Here is a 12945-nt window from a genome sequence, read left to right on the forward strand (position 1 = left end):
ATTGTTTACCTTTTTTCATTTTACATTAATTTGAAGTGTCAGCCTATAAACATTGCAGTCTTTGGAAACAGCCTTGTTTGTGAAACAAATTCCTACACATTTGTGGTTTTATAATTATTTTCTGCTTATGAATTCCAAAGGAGTAATCACATTAGTCCACAAGCAACAAGACACACTTGTAGTATTGGGCCCAACTCCTGTCAAGTTGGGAGTGAAGCAGAGGCAGAGATGACGGAAGGGAAACAAGTCCATGAAGGCCAGAGTCTCCCAGTTGCTCAGGCCAGCAAGCAGCCCACACCTGGAAGCCTTTATAAGGGCCAGGGGAGAAGAGGTTTGAATTGCTAATCTGGCTGGTCCCCCTGTACGGTAGTTCACACCTTCAAACACAAACACAAGAGGACCCAGGTTCAATGCCCCCTGCATGGGAACATTCTCTGTTGAGTAGAAGAACTGAGGAAGTAGAGCAAGAAGGATACCCTAAGCAACCTATATGCAGCTGAAGTAGGATGTGGATCAGGCATTACTGGTTATTTTCCCACAGGTTTTGGTAGAAAATGCCCCAGTTCTCAATGAAGTTGGCTGTTATGGATGGAAATTCATCCACAATAAACCGCCTGCTCTCTAATGTGCCTCTCATGTTTCTGGCTGTAGATGTCAAGGATTAGATGTGTCTTTTCTGAAGCTTTTATGATATATTATACATCGATCAGCATTAGTGCTGGCTGACATTCTGTCTTGTTTCCTTTTTTTATGTCTTTCTAACAAAGTGAATACAAATGTCTGTTTCCCCCGAAACAACACCCCCCCCCAAATGATTTTAATTGGAAACTTAATGAATGAGAAACTGGCACAAAAAGTTGTAATTGGAGAAATAAACTAAGTTATCCTTTAGTCTCTTTCCATCATACTGTTTGGAGCCTTGGATAGTTGTTCTTTGGCTATTTTCAAACATCACAATTCAAAGTGGCTCCAGTGGTAAACACAGGCTTACTTTGGCATTCCTATAGCCCGTCATTTGCTCCAGGGTGAGTGATCTCAAGCAACTAATGCATGGATGTTAATCAATCAAAATATGTTTTACTTTTATGGCAGAAGGAACACATGACTTGTTTCCAATACCGTTTGGGATATAGATGCTTCATGTCTGTAATGCTTTTATCTGATCAGCTTGGTGAAATCCAGTTTGCGTGTTCAGGGCCGTCTTAAGCATATCTGGCGCCCTGGCACGAAGATCCCTCCGGCGTGCCCCCCCCCCATGTTTCCCAGCACGGCTGTCTGGCGGGTGTAGCGCAGCTGCCGCAGGCGCAGAAGCATGGCGCCCCCCTGGTGGCCCGACACCCTGCGCCTCCCAGCCTTGCTGTAGGGCCGACCCTATGCGTGTTTAGACCTTTAAACCTCCCCCTATAAATAAATTCAGACAAGACTCAAATTTTGGGTTTGTTTTTGGCAGAATTTAGGCCACAATTTTATTGATTACATCAGGTGAGTGGTTGCATAGGCTCTGGTTTGACTAGCTCCCTGCACCGTTGCAGGTAGTGCTGACTCAGTGCACCAACATAGGTCAGCCTGGAATACCCTTCACATAGGGATGGTGAGAGCATTCCCCCATCCCTATCACCTGAACCAGAGCCTATCTGCAACCTTACAAGTTGTGACAATTTGCTACGTGGCAGGCGAAACCAAAGTGGCACCAGCCAATCTGCCAAGTGGGGAAAATTCCTGCTGTGCCCCTGTCCCAATGACAGACGACACACGACGGTCAAGGTCAAGCGTGCAAGCCCTAAGAGTAGGGAGAGGTGGGCGGATGTTCTGATGCACTGACCAAAAGAGGAAGCTCTGAGTCATGTGAATGGGCATATTTAGGTCCCTTGATCGGTTTGGCTAGCGTCCCATTGGCCTGATTAACCCAGCATCAAGGGACCTACCAATAGAGTGTTGTGGCTATCCAATTGTACCCACCCACAACACAGGGTTCGGTTGCCAGGTCGCACCACAACACGTGCCCTCTTTGAGGGAGGACACAATCTCCATGAAAGACCAGAAACAAATTCCAATTACCCGAATTGGGGGCACATTGTGAGTGACTCTCCTTGGCTTCCATTCAGGAATCTAGTGAATCCGCATATTATACAAGCCTTAAAATAAAATAAAAAATTTCTATCTCTTGTTGCAAAGCAAAGCTTAAAAGGTCCATGTGATGTTTGTGTCAAAGTTATGAAAAAGAGAGCGAATATTTGGAATGGTAGGCCTCAAAACATGTAAAACCATAATTTCTTTTGCAATGCACCCAAAAGCACGTGTCTGCATCATTACAGAGCAGATGAGCAACTTTTTAAAATTAATGTGTGAAGTAGCCTCAATGGTTAATAGCCCTCTCTTGCCAATGTTCTGATGTATTCACAGAGTTTGATGTATTCACAGAGTTTTAATTAATTTTTATAGTTCCATCTTAATTAATTTTTATAGTTCCATCTTAAGTCTCTGTGAACATTCTCTCTCTCTCTGCTGGAAAATACCACATTTCCTTTTTTTTTTATGTTGACTTTTCTTATCTTTTTCTTTTACCCCCTTAGGAAGATGTTGCAATGAAATCGGAAGAGCGGGCAAACGAAATTCAGCGGCTTGAGCAGACCATACAGGACCTGAAAACAAAAATTGCAGAGTTAGAGAAACAGTTTCCTGCAGCAGAGGTGCTGATTTCTAGTAGTGGTCAGTGGAATGAGAGTGCACAGCCAACACCTGAAGGATTCTCTAATGCAGCTCTGCAAGAACATACATTAGGTGCCCTTCCCAAAACTATAATTACAAAATCTGTGCAGACTTCACCAACAGATGATTGTTTAACACACACAATGCCTTCAGCCAACACACTGCCACAAGCACCTCTGCACCTCAAAGGGGATCAACATCAAGGGCCAACTCACCCATTGCCAACACTTGAACCACAACCCACCTTTTGCTCTGAAGTATCTTTAGTCCTGTCTCCAAAACGGATTTCAGTACAGTTGGATGCTGCCCAGGAAAAACTAACTACGTCACAACCTTCAGGACCTGATGCTCATTTGTCGTCACCTTTGTGTCAAGAGGAATTGGTATCATCAGCTTCCCACCCAGCTCTAAGCACTGAAAGTATTACTTGCAGTGAACATTCCCCTTCCTTATCCTCTCATCCCACTTCTGGCTTCCCCCCTGGACTTTCTGCTTCCCTGCCTGGAGCAGGAGACTTATTTTTAACTTCATCCACATCTAGTTCATGTGTACTGTCTTCGTCGTCCCTACCTGCCTCAGGGTATTCCCTGTCTTTGCCTCCTCCTGCCCCACCGTTACCTGTTGAAGGGATTCCTCCTCCACCACCTCTGCCTGGAATGGACATGCCTCCACCTGCTCCTCCTTTGTCTTTTGCAAGCATCCCTCCTCCACCTCCTTTGCCTGGAGCTGGAATGCCTACAAGCATCCCACCTCCACCACCTCTTCCTGGAAGGGAAATGATACCTGCTCCCCCACCTTTGCCAGACATTGGAGTGCCACCACCTCCACCTTTGCCAGGCATGATGGGACCTCCTCCTCCACCACCTCTACCAGGGATGGGAGTGCCACTACCTCCGCCTTTGCCAGGCATAGTGGCACCTCTCCCTCCGCCTCCCCCACCTTTGCCAGGCATGGTGGCACCTCCTCCTCCACCACCTCTACCAGGGATGGGAGTGCCACCACCTCCACCTTTGCCAGGCATGACGGGACCTCCTCCACCACCACCTCTACCAGGAACAGGAGTGCCACCACCTCCACCTTTGCCAGGCATGGTGGCACCTCCCCCTCCGCCTCCCCCACCTTTGCCTGGTGCAGGAGCTCCGCCTCCTCCACCACCACCGTTGCCTGGTATGGGTGTGCCACCTCCTCCACCTGCTGGCCTTCCACAGCTTCCTGGGTTTCTTCCCCCTCCCTTGCCAGCTGGTTTATTTGTAATGGGGATGAACCAGGAAAAAGGTAGCAGGAAACATGCAATAGAACCTTCTCGACCAATGAAGCCTCTTTATTGGACAAGAATTCAGCTTCATAATAAAAGGTAACAAACAGGTCAGAAATGTTTGGTTGGTAGCTTTTGCAATCAGATCATGTTATACTAAGAACTGAAAAAAGTCACACACACCCCCACCCCGACATTATATACTGAGAAAACATGTTTTATAATGCTTAATTTTTTGTGCTTGTTTTTATGTGCTTTGAGAGAATGTTAGGAAGAAGTGTTTTGCTGTGACAGTAAAAGTTACCAGGTGGCATAGACCATATTTGGCTTGGTAGAACACTAATAATTCCCAGGACAGCAATGTGTATTATCTTGGATTCTGAATCTAATGTAACTATAACATATCTGTTTCATGCAAACTGCAATTTCTCGTGGAGCTTTCAAAGATGATATCTTGGGTGGCCAATTCATACACATGTGGCAAATGCCACTGAATGCCCTTGGTGCTATCATTTGGCACATGTTCCTGTATCCACAACCTCATGGAGAAAATCTCTTCATATGTACATGGCCACACAGGATTGCAGCCATTCCTGTGATTATGGCAGACGAAATATATCATCATGTTGGCAGGAAGTGGTCCAGTATAGGTATGAGAGTAATTCAGTTGCATGAGCAACCTGGACAAATTGTGGGAATACAAAATTGCAGTCACATGTATAAACTAGCCCTGCAGTTCTTGTATTACGGCATGGGTGAGGATGATGGAATACTATAAGTCCCATCATTCTTGACCATGGACCATGCTTGTTGGTACTGATTGGAGTTCGAGTCCACCAATTTCAGGTGGGTTAAAAGTTCCCCACCTCTGCAAAGCAGAGTATAATGCACGTACTTGGAGGCACACACTTTATTATGGTTCTGTCTGCATTGAAAACAGGTTCCAGAACTGGGTTCTATCAGGAAAATACAGGCACGAAGAGAAATATTTGGGGATATTGAAGAGTGGCTGTGAAAGAGGTTTTCTAGTCTGTAATGTGGATCAAAAAGGCTGCTGTTGCAGTGCATTGTCATCTCTGGTGCGGCTGTGGGGATGGAGTTCAGAATGTTTCGTGGAATTATTTTCATGTATTTTTCCTCTGAGCAACAGAAAACTAAACTGAGGTTCTTTGTGTGGTTTTTCTGCTTGTGTCCACTACTGTGTGCATCATACCTTTCCCCACTTCTCATACCTTCTAATAGACTCCCCTGTAGTCAAGTAGGGAGAGAAGAGTTAGTTGATTCAGATTCTCTCTTATTAAGAGAAAAGAAACAATACAATCTGTCCTCACAGTGCAAATCCATTTCAAATATGAACCAAAGGCAGCATAAGCTGTGCACTGACTTATGAAGTCTGTGCCAAAATTTTGAAGTCTTCGCAATAGTTCTAGTAACAAAAAATTGCCCTGTGTAAACATTATGCTAGGTTTTGTGAAAGTGTTTTCTTTTCATTCTTCTCCTTGCTTGCCTTTTCAGCTTAATTAAACTTATTGTTAATCTGCAAATACTTGTTTTCCAGATCCTCTCGCCTTTCTTGACTACTGACATAGTGACTTTGATCAGAAACCTTCAGATAGAAATCTAATAATCCTTAAATTATGGCCTGCATATCTCTATTTTTGTTTCTCTATGAAACCAGTTCCCTACTAAAACGTATGTTTTACAGAAAATTTGCAGCTTACTTTAATATGGAAAATAGGGATGTTTAGTATTTCAGTATTTCATCTTGAAAAGTCCAGTTTTAACTAGAAGAAAAAGAATGCTACTTTCAGCAGCTTAAATTATTTATCATCTGTCGTCATTCTACCATTTTGTGATCCTTTAGTCTGACATTGTCCTACATAGGTCTTTTGCTTAACTTTAGAGATACTAGTGCTTCACTTGTGTGGGAGAAAATTGAAGAGCCTTCCATAGATTATCACGAATTTGAAGAACTGTTTTCTAAGACAGCTGTTAAAGAGAGGAAGAAACCCATTTCGGACACCATCACAAAGACAAAGAACAAACAAGTGAGTACCCTCTTGTAATCTTTCTTTGGTGAACAATCCTTTTGTAGGAATGACAACATCAAATGGGGGGCGACTTTTGCGTGGTTGCGCAGGAGCCCCTGATCCCATAGGGTGACTCCCTGGTAGTTCGGGGCTGGCACCGCCTTCCCAGGTAGGATGCCAGGGGTCTCCGCCTACCCCAGCCCAGCGTCCAGTCCTGCCTGGGGAGGTGTTGCCAGGGGATGGCCAGGTAAGGGGAGGGACTTTCCTTTTTTTTTATTTTTTTATTTTTTTTTTAAACATACTTTTTATTAATTTTACAAAATACAAAAAAACAAAAAAACGGTACATACTTAAACCCCTTTTCCACCTCCTTCCTACCCACCCACATGGGTCCTCCCCTGCCACAGAAGTATCCCATGTTTGTGAACAGTCAGAAATGGTCCATTTTATGCTTGGATTTCTGTCCTCCTCCCCCTCCCCTGACCCCAAAGCCCCCCCCTGCCACCAGGGAGCTCCAGCAAACCAGGGCAGTACGCAGGAGGACATCCATCCAACCATCTATTGTTATACCAAAAAAAGAGAAAAATAGAAATAGGAAAAAAAGGGGAAAAAGAAAGGGCGAAGAAAAAAAAGAAAAAGAAAAAAACAATACAAAACAGAAAAATTTTTCTTGCATTCATAGTTGAAAAACCATATTTTATGGGCTTCCCCTCCCCCCCTTCCCCGGTTTTCATCCCTTTTTTATCATCTGCAACAGTTTCTTACTTTATAAAAATACACCTTTGTATCTTATACAACTTATAAATCAATTGTTAACATTTTCATCTAATATTCAAATCACTGAAAATTCAAACTCCCATTTTCTCTTCCCGTGCCTAATTTTTTTTCTCCCTCTATAAGCCTCCATATTTTCACATTTTCCAAAATCCATTCACTTTTAAAACTATAACTATTCTCAATTTAACCTTACATCCCCGATTACCGGCTCCACCCCCCCCAATCCAGCAAATTCCAAAATCAGCAGACCAGTTATAAACCTGTTAATCCATCCTTATAATCACAACATCACTTTCCCTTCACCCCACCCCCTGTTTACAGTCTCTTGCCATCCAGGTCACCATACAGGACCCCTGAATTTCTTCTCTTCTCTGCATATTTTTTCCTTCTTCCCTGTGGGCGTTCTGGAGTTCCAATAATACCAATCGTGCCCCCCTCAAAGACAGGGCACTCCATCCAACTTTTTGTAGAGTAGAGTCATCATTTTTTTCATGGTGTGTTTCATTTTGTGTTGAATCATCACAGTCCTCATCTTCATCTTTTCCTTCCCCATCATTGTCATTCTCACATTGCTCTTTTTCAGTGTCAAAAGCTTCATCTCCTAGAAAATCATATTCCGCCATCACCTCCTGAAATTTCTGCTGTAACTCCTGTCGTCGTGTCTCCTCTTGACATAACTCTATTCTTGTTTCCCACATTAAGGTCAAAACAGACCGCTGGAACTCAGGGGAACACTTTTTTGTTGACATATTTCAGTCCTGCCAAGGTCAAAACTTATCACGTGGGGTGGAATATGATCACAGTTTATTTTCTCGACTCCATTTTAACAAGCTGGCTGCATTCTTCAAGTCTTGTTAACAATAAAGTTCGAACTCACATTTCACAAGCACTTAAGCCAAAAAAGAAATTCCACAAAGTCCAGAAATACAAAGTGAAGTAAAAATTGACTTATAAATCCTGATCAACTCACTGAATTGCCTAGGCTGCCGGCTCCCGAGGGAAAGAAAGGTTTTTCTTAGGCTTTACCTCATTGCTGCAGGGCAGTCATAAACCACAGTCTCTCTCCCCTTTTCACCCTGCATCAAAGGGGATATTCTCTTTGATGCCTTTGAGGGATCCTTTTGAATTACAAATCTTCTGTTTATGGCTTCGGGTTTCTATTTACTGTCTCTTTGTTGCCGTGGGGGGGGGTGGCTTCCTTTTTTCTCCCCTCTCTCCCAGACCAAATTGTTTTATAATCCAAATCGTGAGGTTACTTACAGTCTTTTCCAATCGTTTTATTTTCGGAAGAATCCAGCGCTCTCCGCCTTCGGCTTGAAGCTTCTCCCTGCTAGAATAACGTTGCCGCTCAAAATGGCCCCCGCGACTTCTACCCTCCTCGCTCCGGAGCTCTTATTAGAGCTAACCGAAGAGTTGGGGAGTCCGGATTGGGTCTGTGCCGAGCAAATTGCCCTCGGGACGCCCTTCCCGAGGTTCTAAGGGGCGCAGCGTTGCTCTCGCTGCCCTCCCCACTCCTAGCAGAGACGGGCCGTCTCGGAGACGAGACGAAACCCCGCCGATCGACGCTGGCGCTGAATCCGGAAGCCAAGGGGAGGGACTTTCCAGCTCACACAATACAATTTGAATCTTACCTCCAAGCACCAGTTGGTTCCAGAGCTTCTCCCACCCTCCACACCATCATTCAAGTTTCTTTTGCAGGTTAACATTTTCTCCACAGGTACACAGGTGCTGCTATGTCAAGGCCACTGTTGAATGGCTGGAAAAGAATTTTCCTGCATTGGCAGGTTTTGCCTTTCCCGTAACAATATGTCACAACTTTGGTGGTGTCAGGCCTTGGGCGGAATTCTTTGGCGATTTTCCTAGAGGGAGGGGCATGAGGCGGAGGCCTCACTCCCTTGCGGCAACAAGATCAGGGTATTGGGGGAAGCGTTGACCATACCAATAGGCATCATTGCTTCCGCCTTCCAGCGGCGGCTAATGGGGGGACGGGCTCTCTCTGCTTGAACATATGTTCTCCAGAGCCAGCCCCAACCCCCATACATGTGGATAACCCCGAAGCCTCCCAGACCCCCGGCTGGGGATTGGGAAGGATAATGCCCAATGCCTGAGCCAAGGTCTCCCTACATCTGAATCTTAATAAAGTTGTGGCCAATTTGAATCCCATAGCACATTGTCTTGCGTCTTTATGCCGCTCAGGGGGTCACCTGGGGGTTTGGGGGACTCCACCTGTCCACACAAACCATTGGCCACATCTGCCAGGAGGGAGGAGGCATGTTCAGTAGATCTGTCTGTAGGTAGCTCATGGTTGGTATATCTGCATGACACACTTTCCTGTGCTACATTTGTCCAGTCTCTTTCCTTCAGACATCTTTAAATATACTGCATGGAGAAGATGTACACTGTATGAAGTGAAGGGATAGGATAAAGGGGAAAGTAATTAATAAATTGTGTAGCCTGAACAGAGAAAATGCAAGTTAATTAAATGTGGAGGCTGCTGGACACAAAAAAGACATGGCAAGGACAGGATAGCCCAGTTGGTTAGAGCATGGTGCTGATAACACCAAGGTTGCAGGTTTGATCCTGTATGGAAAAGCTGCATATTCCTGCATTGCAGGGGGTTGGACTAGATCAGGCTTCCTCAACCTTGGCCCTCCAGATGTTTTTGGCCTACAACTCCCAAGATCCCTAACTAGCAGGACCAGTGGTCAGGGATTAAGGGAATTGTAGTCTCAAAACATCTGGAGGGCCGATGTTGAGGAAGCCTGGACTAGATGGTCCTCAGGATCCCTTCCAGCACAACAAAAAAGCAGTCTGTGATTCTAGACTGAAGGGGGAGGAATGTGGAGAATTGGGGAGATTCCTCCCTTTTTTGGTGGAATCTAAGCCTCAGTCATCAATGTTAGGCATCAGTGGAAATGATAAGCATTCATTATGACTTGCTGTTGTATAGAATAGTATGTGACAAATCTCAGAAGCTAGATAATTTTAGCCTTGCTAACTTTGTGAGTGAAGGGTTGCTTTTAAATAAAATAAAGGGGACAATTTATAGATGTATAAATAAAGGCTATGCAGATTAAACAGCACTGAAATTTATTGCATTCAGGCTTTGTTTAGTGCTAGAGAATATGTAAAATGGATACCACTCAAAATGTTTGTGCAAGATATTCCTGTCGGCCACCTTATCATTCTGGAGCCTTGGAGGGTTGAGCCTGGGCTGGTTTGCATGCATTTATGTACAGACCATCTAAAACCTAGAAAGCCTAGACCGCTTGTCTATAGTGTTGGGTTAGCACTGAAACTGGACCTTATAATTTGACTTTGTAATAATCATATCTGAAACAAAATTCTGTTATTATTGTTCTTTGCATAACATGCGATGGTCTAGGTAAACTGCAACTAACAGGGCACTGTAGTCAACTAATGCATGCTATGAACTCCCACTCACCTTGAAACAAAAAAAGTATTTGCTGGGAAATGTAAATGTGGCATCAAATCTAATGTGCACCCTAATTTCTGCAACGTAATTTGGCAAAAAAATGTGCACATTAGACTCAAGTAAATACGGTAATTATTTTGACATCTTCTTGGATTATAGTACTGGTGCTTTTTCCAGTTAGAGTTAGCGTTACGAACCCAAATTATAAGGATTTTTATTTTCATTTCAGCATGTTCAACTGAAAAAACTTTTTTCCAATAGCAGAAGAGCCAACAGTAGGTATCAGAATATAGTATTTCAAAACAAGGCTGTTTTTCATGATGAAATTCAATCTGTTATGAGCATCCATTTGATATCTTCTTCATCAACCAAACATTTGACATGGCTTTGTTGATCTGCATACCTTATACTGAGTATCAGTTATACAGAAGTCTGTGTTGTTTCCCAGATTTCTTAAATATATTATTTTGAGTAGCTGTATGGTTTGAGGAAAAACTGTTCTAACCCCTGTTGTCTTCCACTGAAGATCTTGCCAGACCATATATGATGGGATAGCTGTGTATTCAAGTAGATGGTTGTGTAAGCTGTTAAGTTTGACCTTTTTTTGAAGGAAAAACCCCAAAAACATATCATGAGATTTAGCAAAACAAACCTCTGCAAACAATAAAATAATGGCTACTGGGTTGGGTTTGGCAAAAGGTGGTTAAATAGGCAGGCAGCAGTTGTGGTGAAATATTAGTGGTTGTGGTTTTTAATGTCGGGCAATGTTTGTTTTCTTTGTAATGGAAAGCACTTCATTATAGCTAACAATAAGATAATAGTATGTTTTGTTAATATATATATTTGAACTGGATACCCTTAAAGGTCTGCAAAAGGACATGTTTTCTGCAAAGCACATCTAGAATCCAACAGAATTCAATTAAAGAATATGAATATATGGAGCTACCTTACAGGTCATTGGTCCACCTAATCCAGTACTGTAAACTCTGATGGCAGCAGTTGACTAAGGTTTTTCAGAAAAGACTTTTCCCAGCCATGCCACCTTAAAAAAACAACACTTAAAATAATATCATATTATTGATTTTTCAGATATAACAGGACTAAAGGAACAACAATAGCATCATATTTAAATGTTAAAAAAAATTTTTTTAGATGATTTGGCATAATATTCGATTTGATTGATATATATGTGTATAATTTGAAATAACGAATGTGATATAATTGGTTTTAATTGGAAAATTAATAAAAATATATTTAAAAAAAAATGTTAAAAAATCTTGAAATGCTTGAGATTGGGTCTTTGGATCTTTTTATCAAACATAAAATGTTGCATTGTATAATCTTGAGCTCTATACAGAAATACGTGTGCTTGCAAGATCTCTTCTTGGCATGATGGGGTCACAGGATTGGGCTATCATTCCACCGTGCTCACGAGGCATCCTGGTAGCTTGCAAGGCTTAAAAGAAAGAAACACATTTGGATAGCTCTCTGGCACTGCCTGCAGTCAAAAACCAGAAACAGCAAAGAGATAAAGATATAATGAGAGTGCACCTATTAAGAGACATGATCAGACCAGAGCCTCCCAATTCTTTAAGCAACCAGCCCATGCGTTCTCTAACAGAGAAAAAGGTTCTCCTCATCTCCCCTAATGGGGCTGAATCTGATATTAATCAGCCTGATCATGCACATGCTTTTCACTCTCATCCTCGGAGAAGGAGGATTTCTTGGGGTTTCAAGAGGCAGCATCCACTCAAATCTTTTCCCTCCCCAGGAGCTCCTCATTGCCTCAAAGAAGATGGCTATCAAGATGATGGCTCAAATTCTCAGGTTGTGCAGATCACTCCATGGGCCAAACATCGTGCCAGGAGCCTTCATTAGACTTTCCTACCATACCAGTGGGTGATCACTCATAACAGACATCGGCATATCAAGGTGTCTATAAGAATCAAAGCAGCCATGAAATAGTGGAGCAGAGATGCCAACTGCAGGAAAGACACTCCCTTCCAGGATCTACACAAGACAATAAGTCAATCTCTCAATCCAGGCAAAGTAGTTCCCGTCAGAAGCACAAAACGGCATCAACTGGCTAGAACTCTGGGTGTCCCAGTTAGACATACAACACTTCCCTCTACAACACCAGTCTCTCCACAGCCTTCTGTGGTCTGACAGCATCAGTGTGAAATCGTATATCAATTGGCACCAGATCTCTTGACCTCCAGCAAGAGCCGGCCCACTCATGAACTGGGTAGAACGCCACCTCCTGAGCCTCTCCATGGAATACATCTCAGAGAAATCCAATACCCAGGTGGACTGGTTGAGCTGCATCACACTGGATCCAGGCAAATGGACACTGCACCGGCAGGTCGTCAGTCAACTTCACAGTCAGTGTAGTCCATTTTTGGTAGACCTCTCCTGTTTCTACAACCCACACACAGAAGGATGAGATGTCCCAATGTTTCCTTGGCCATCAGGTCTGCATTATGCATTCCCACCAATTGCAAAATAAAAAAATTCCTTCAGTAGCACCTTAAAGACCAACTAAGTTTATATTTTGGTATGAGCTTTCGTGTGCATGCACACTTCTTCAGATACACTAGAACCAATTGCAGTTCTCCCAAGGGTTCTCCGAAAGATCTGGTAAAAACAAGGCTATGTCATACTGATAGCCCCCTTCTGGAGCCAGGCACTTTCCCAAAAAGTTTCTTCTCCTGCCTCGTGACCAGGGTAGACCAAGTGAC

The 12945-nt window shown here is 43.4% G+C and overlaps 1 protein-coding gene across 1 annotated transcript in view; it reads left to right on the forward strand.

The window, feature by feature from the left end:
* FMN2 (formin 2) overlaps positions 1–12945 on the forward strand; it is a 170877-nt gene that overhangs the window by 59584 nt on the left and 98348 nt on the right. The window contains exons 6-7 of the mRNA XM_035108373.3: positions 2574–4063; positions 5868–6012. Coding sequence (XP_034964264.2) covers positions 2574–4063; positions 5868–6012 — 1635 coding nt within the window. The remainder of the gene's footprint in view (positions 1–2573; positions 4064–5867; positions 6013–12945) is intronic.

Source organism: Zootoca vivipara, chromosome 3, assembly GCF_965207765.1.
Source record: "Zootoca vivipara chromosome 3, rZooViv2.hap1.1, whole genome shotgun sequence".
Classification (NCBI taxonomy): domain Eukaryota; kingdom Metazoa; phylum Chordata; class Lepidosauria; order Squamata; family Lacertidae; genus Zootoca; species Zootoca vivipara.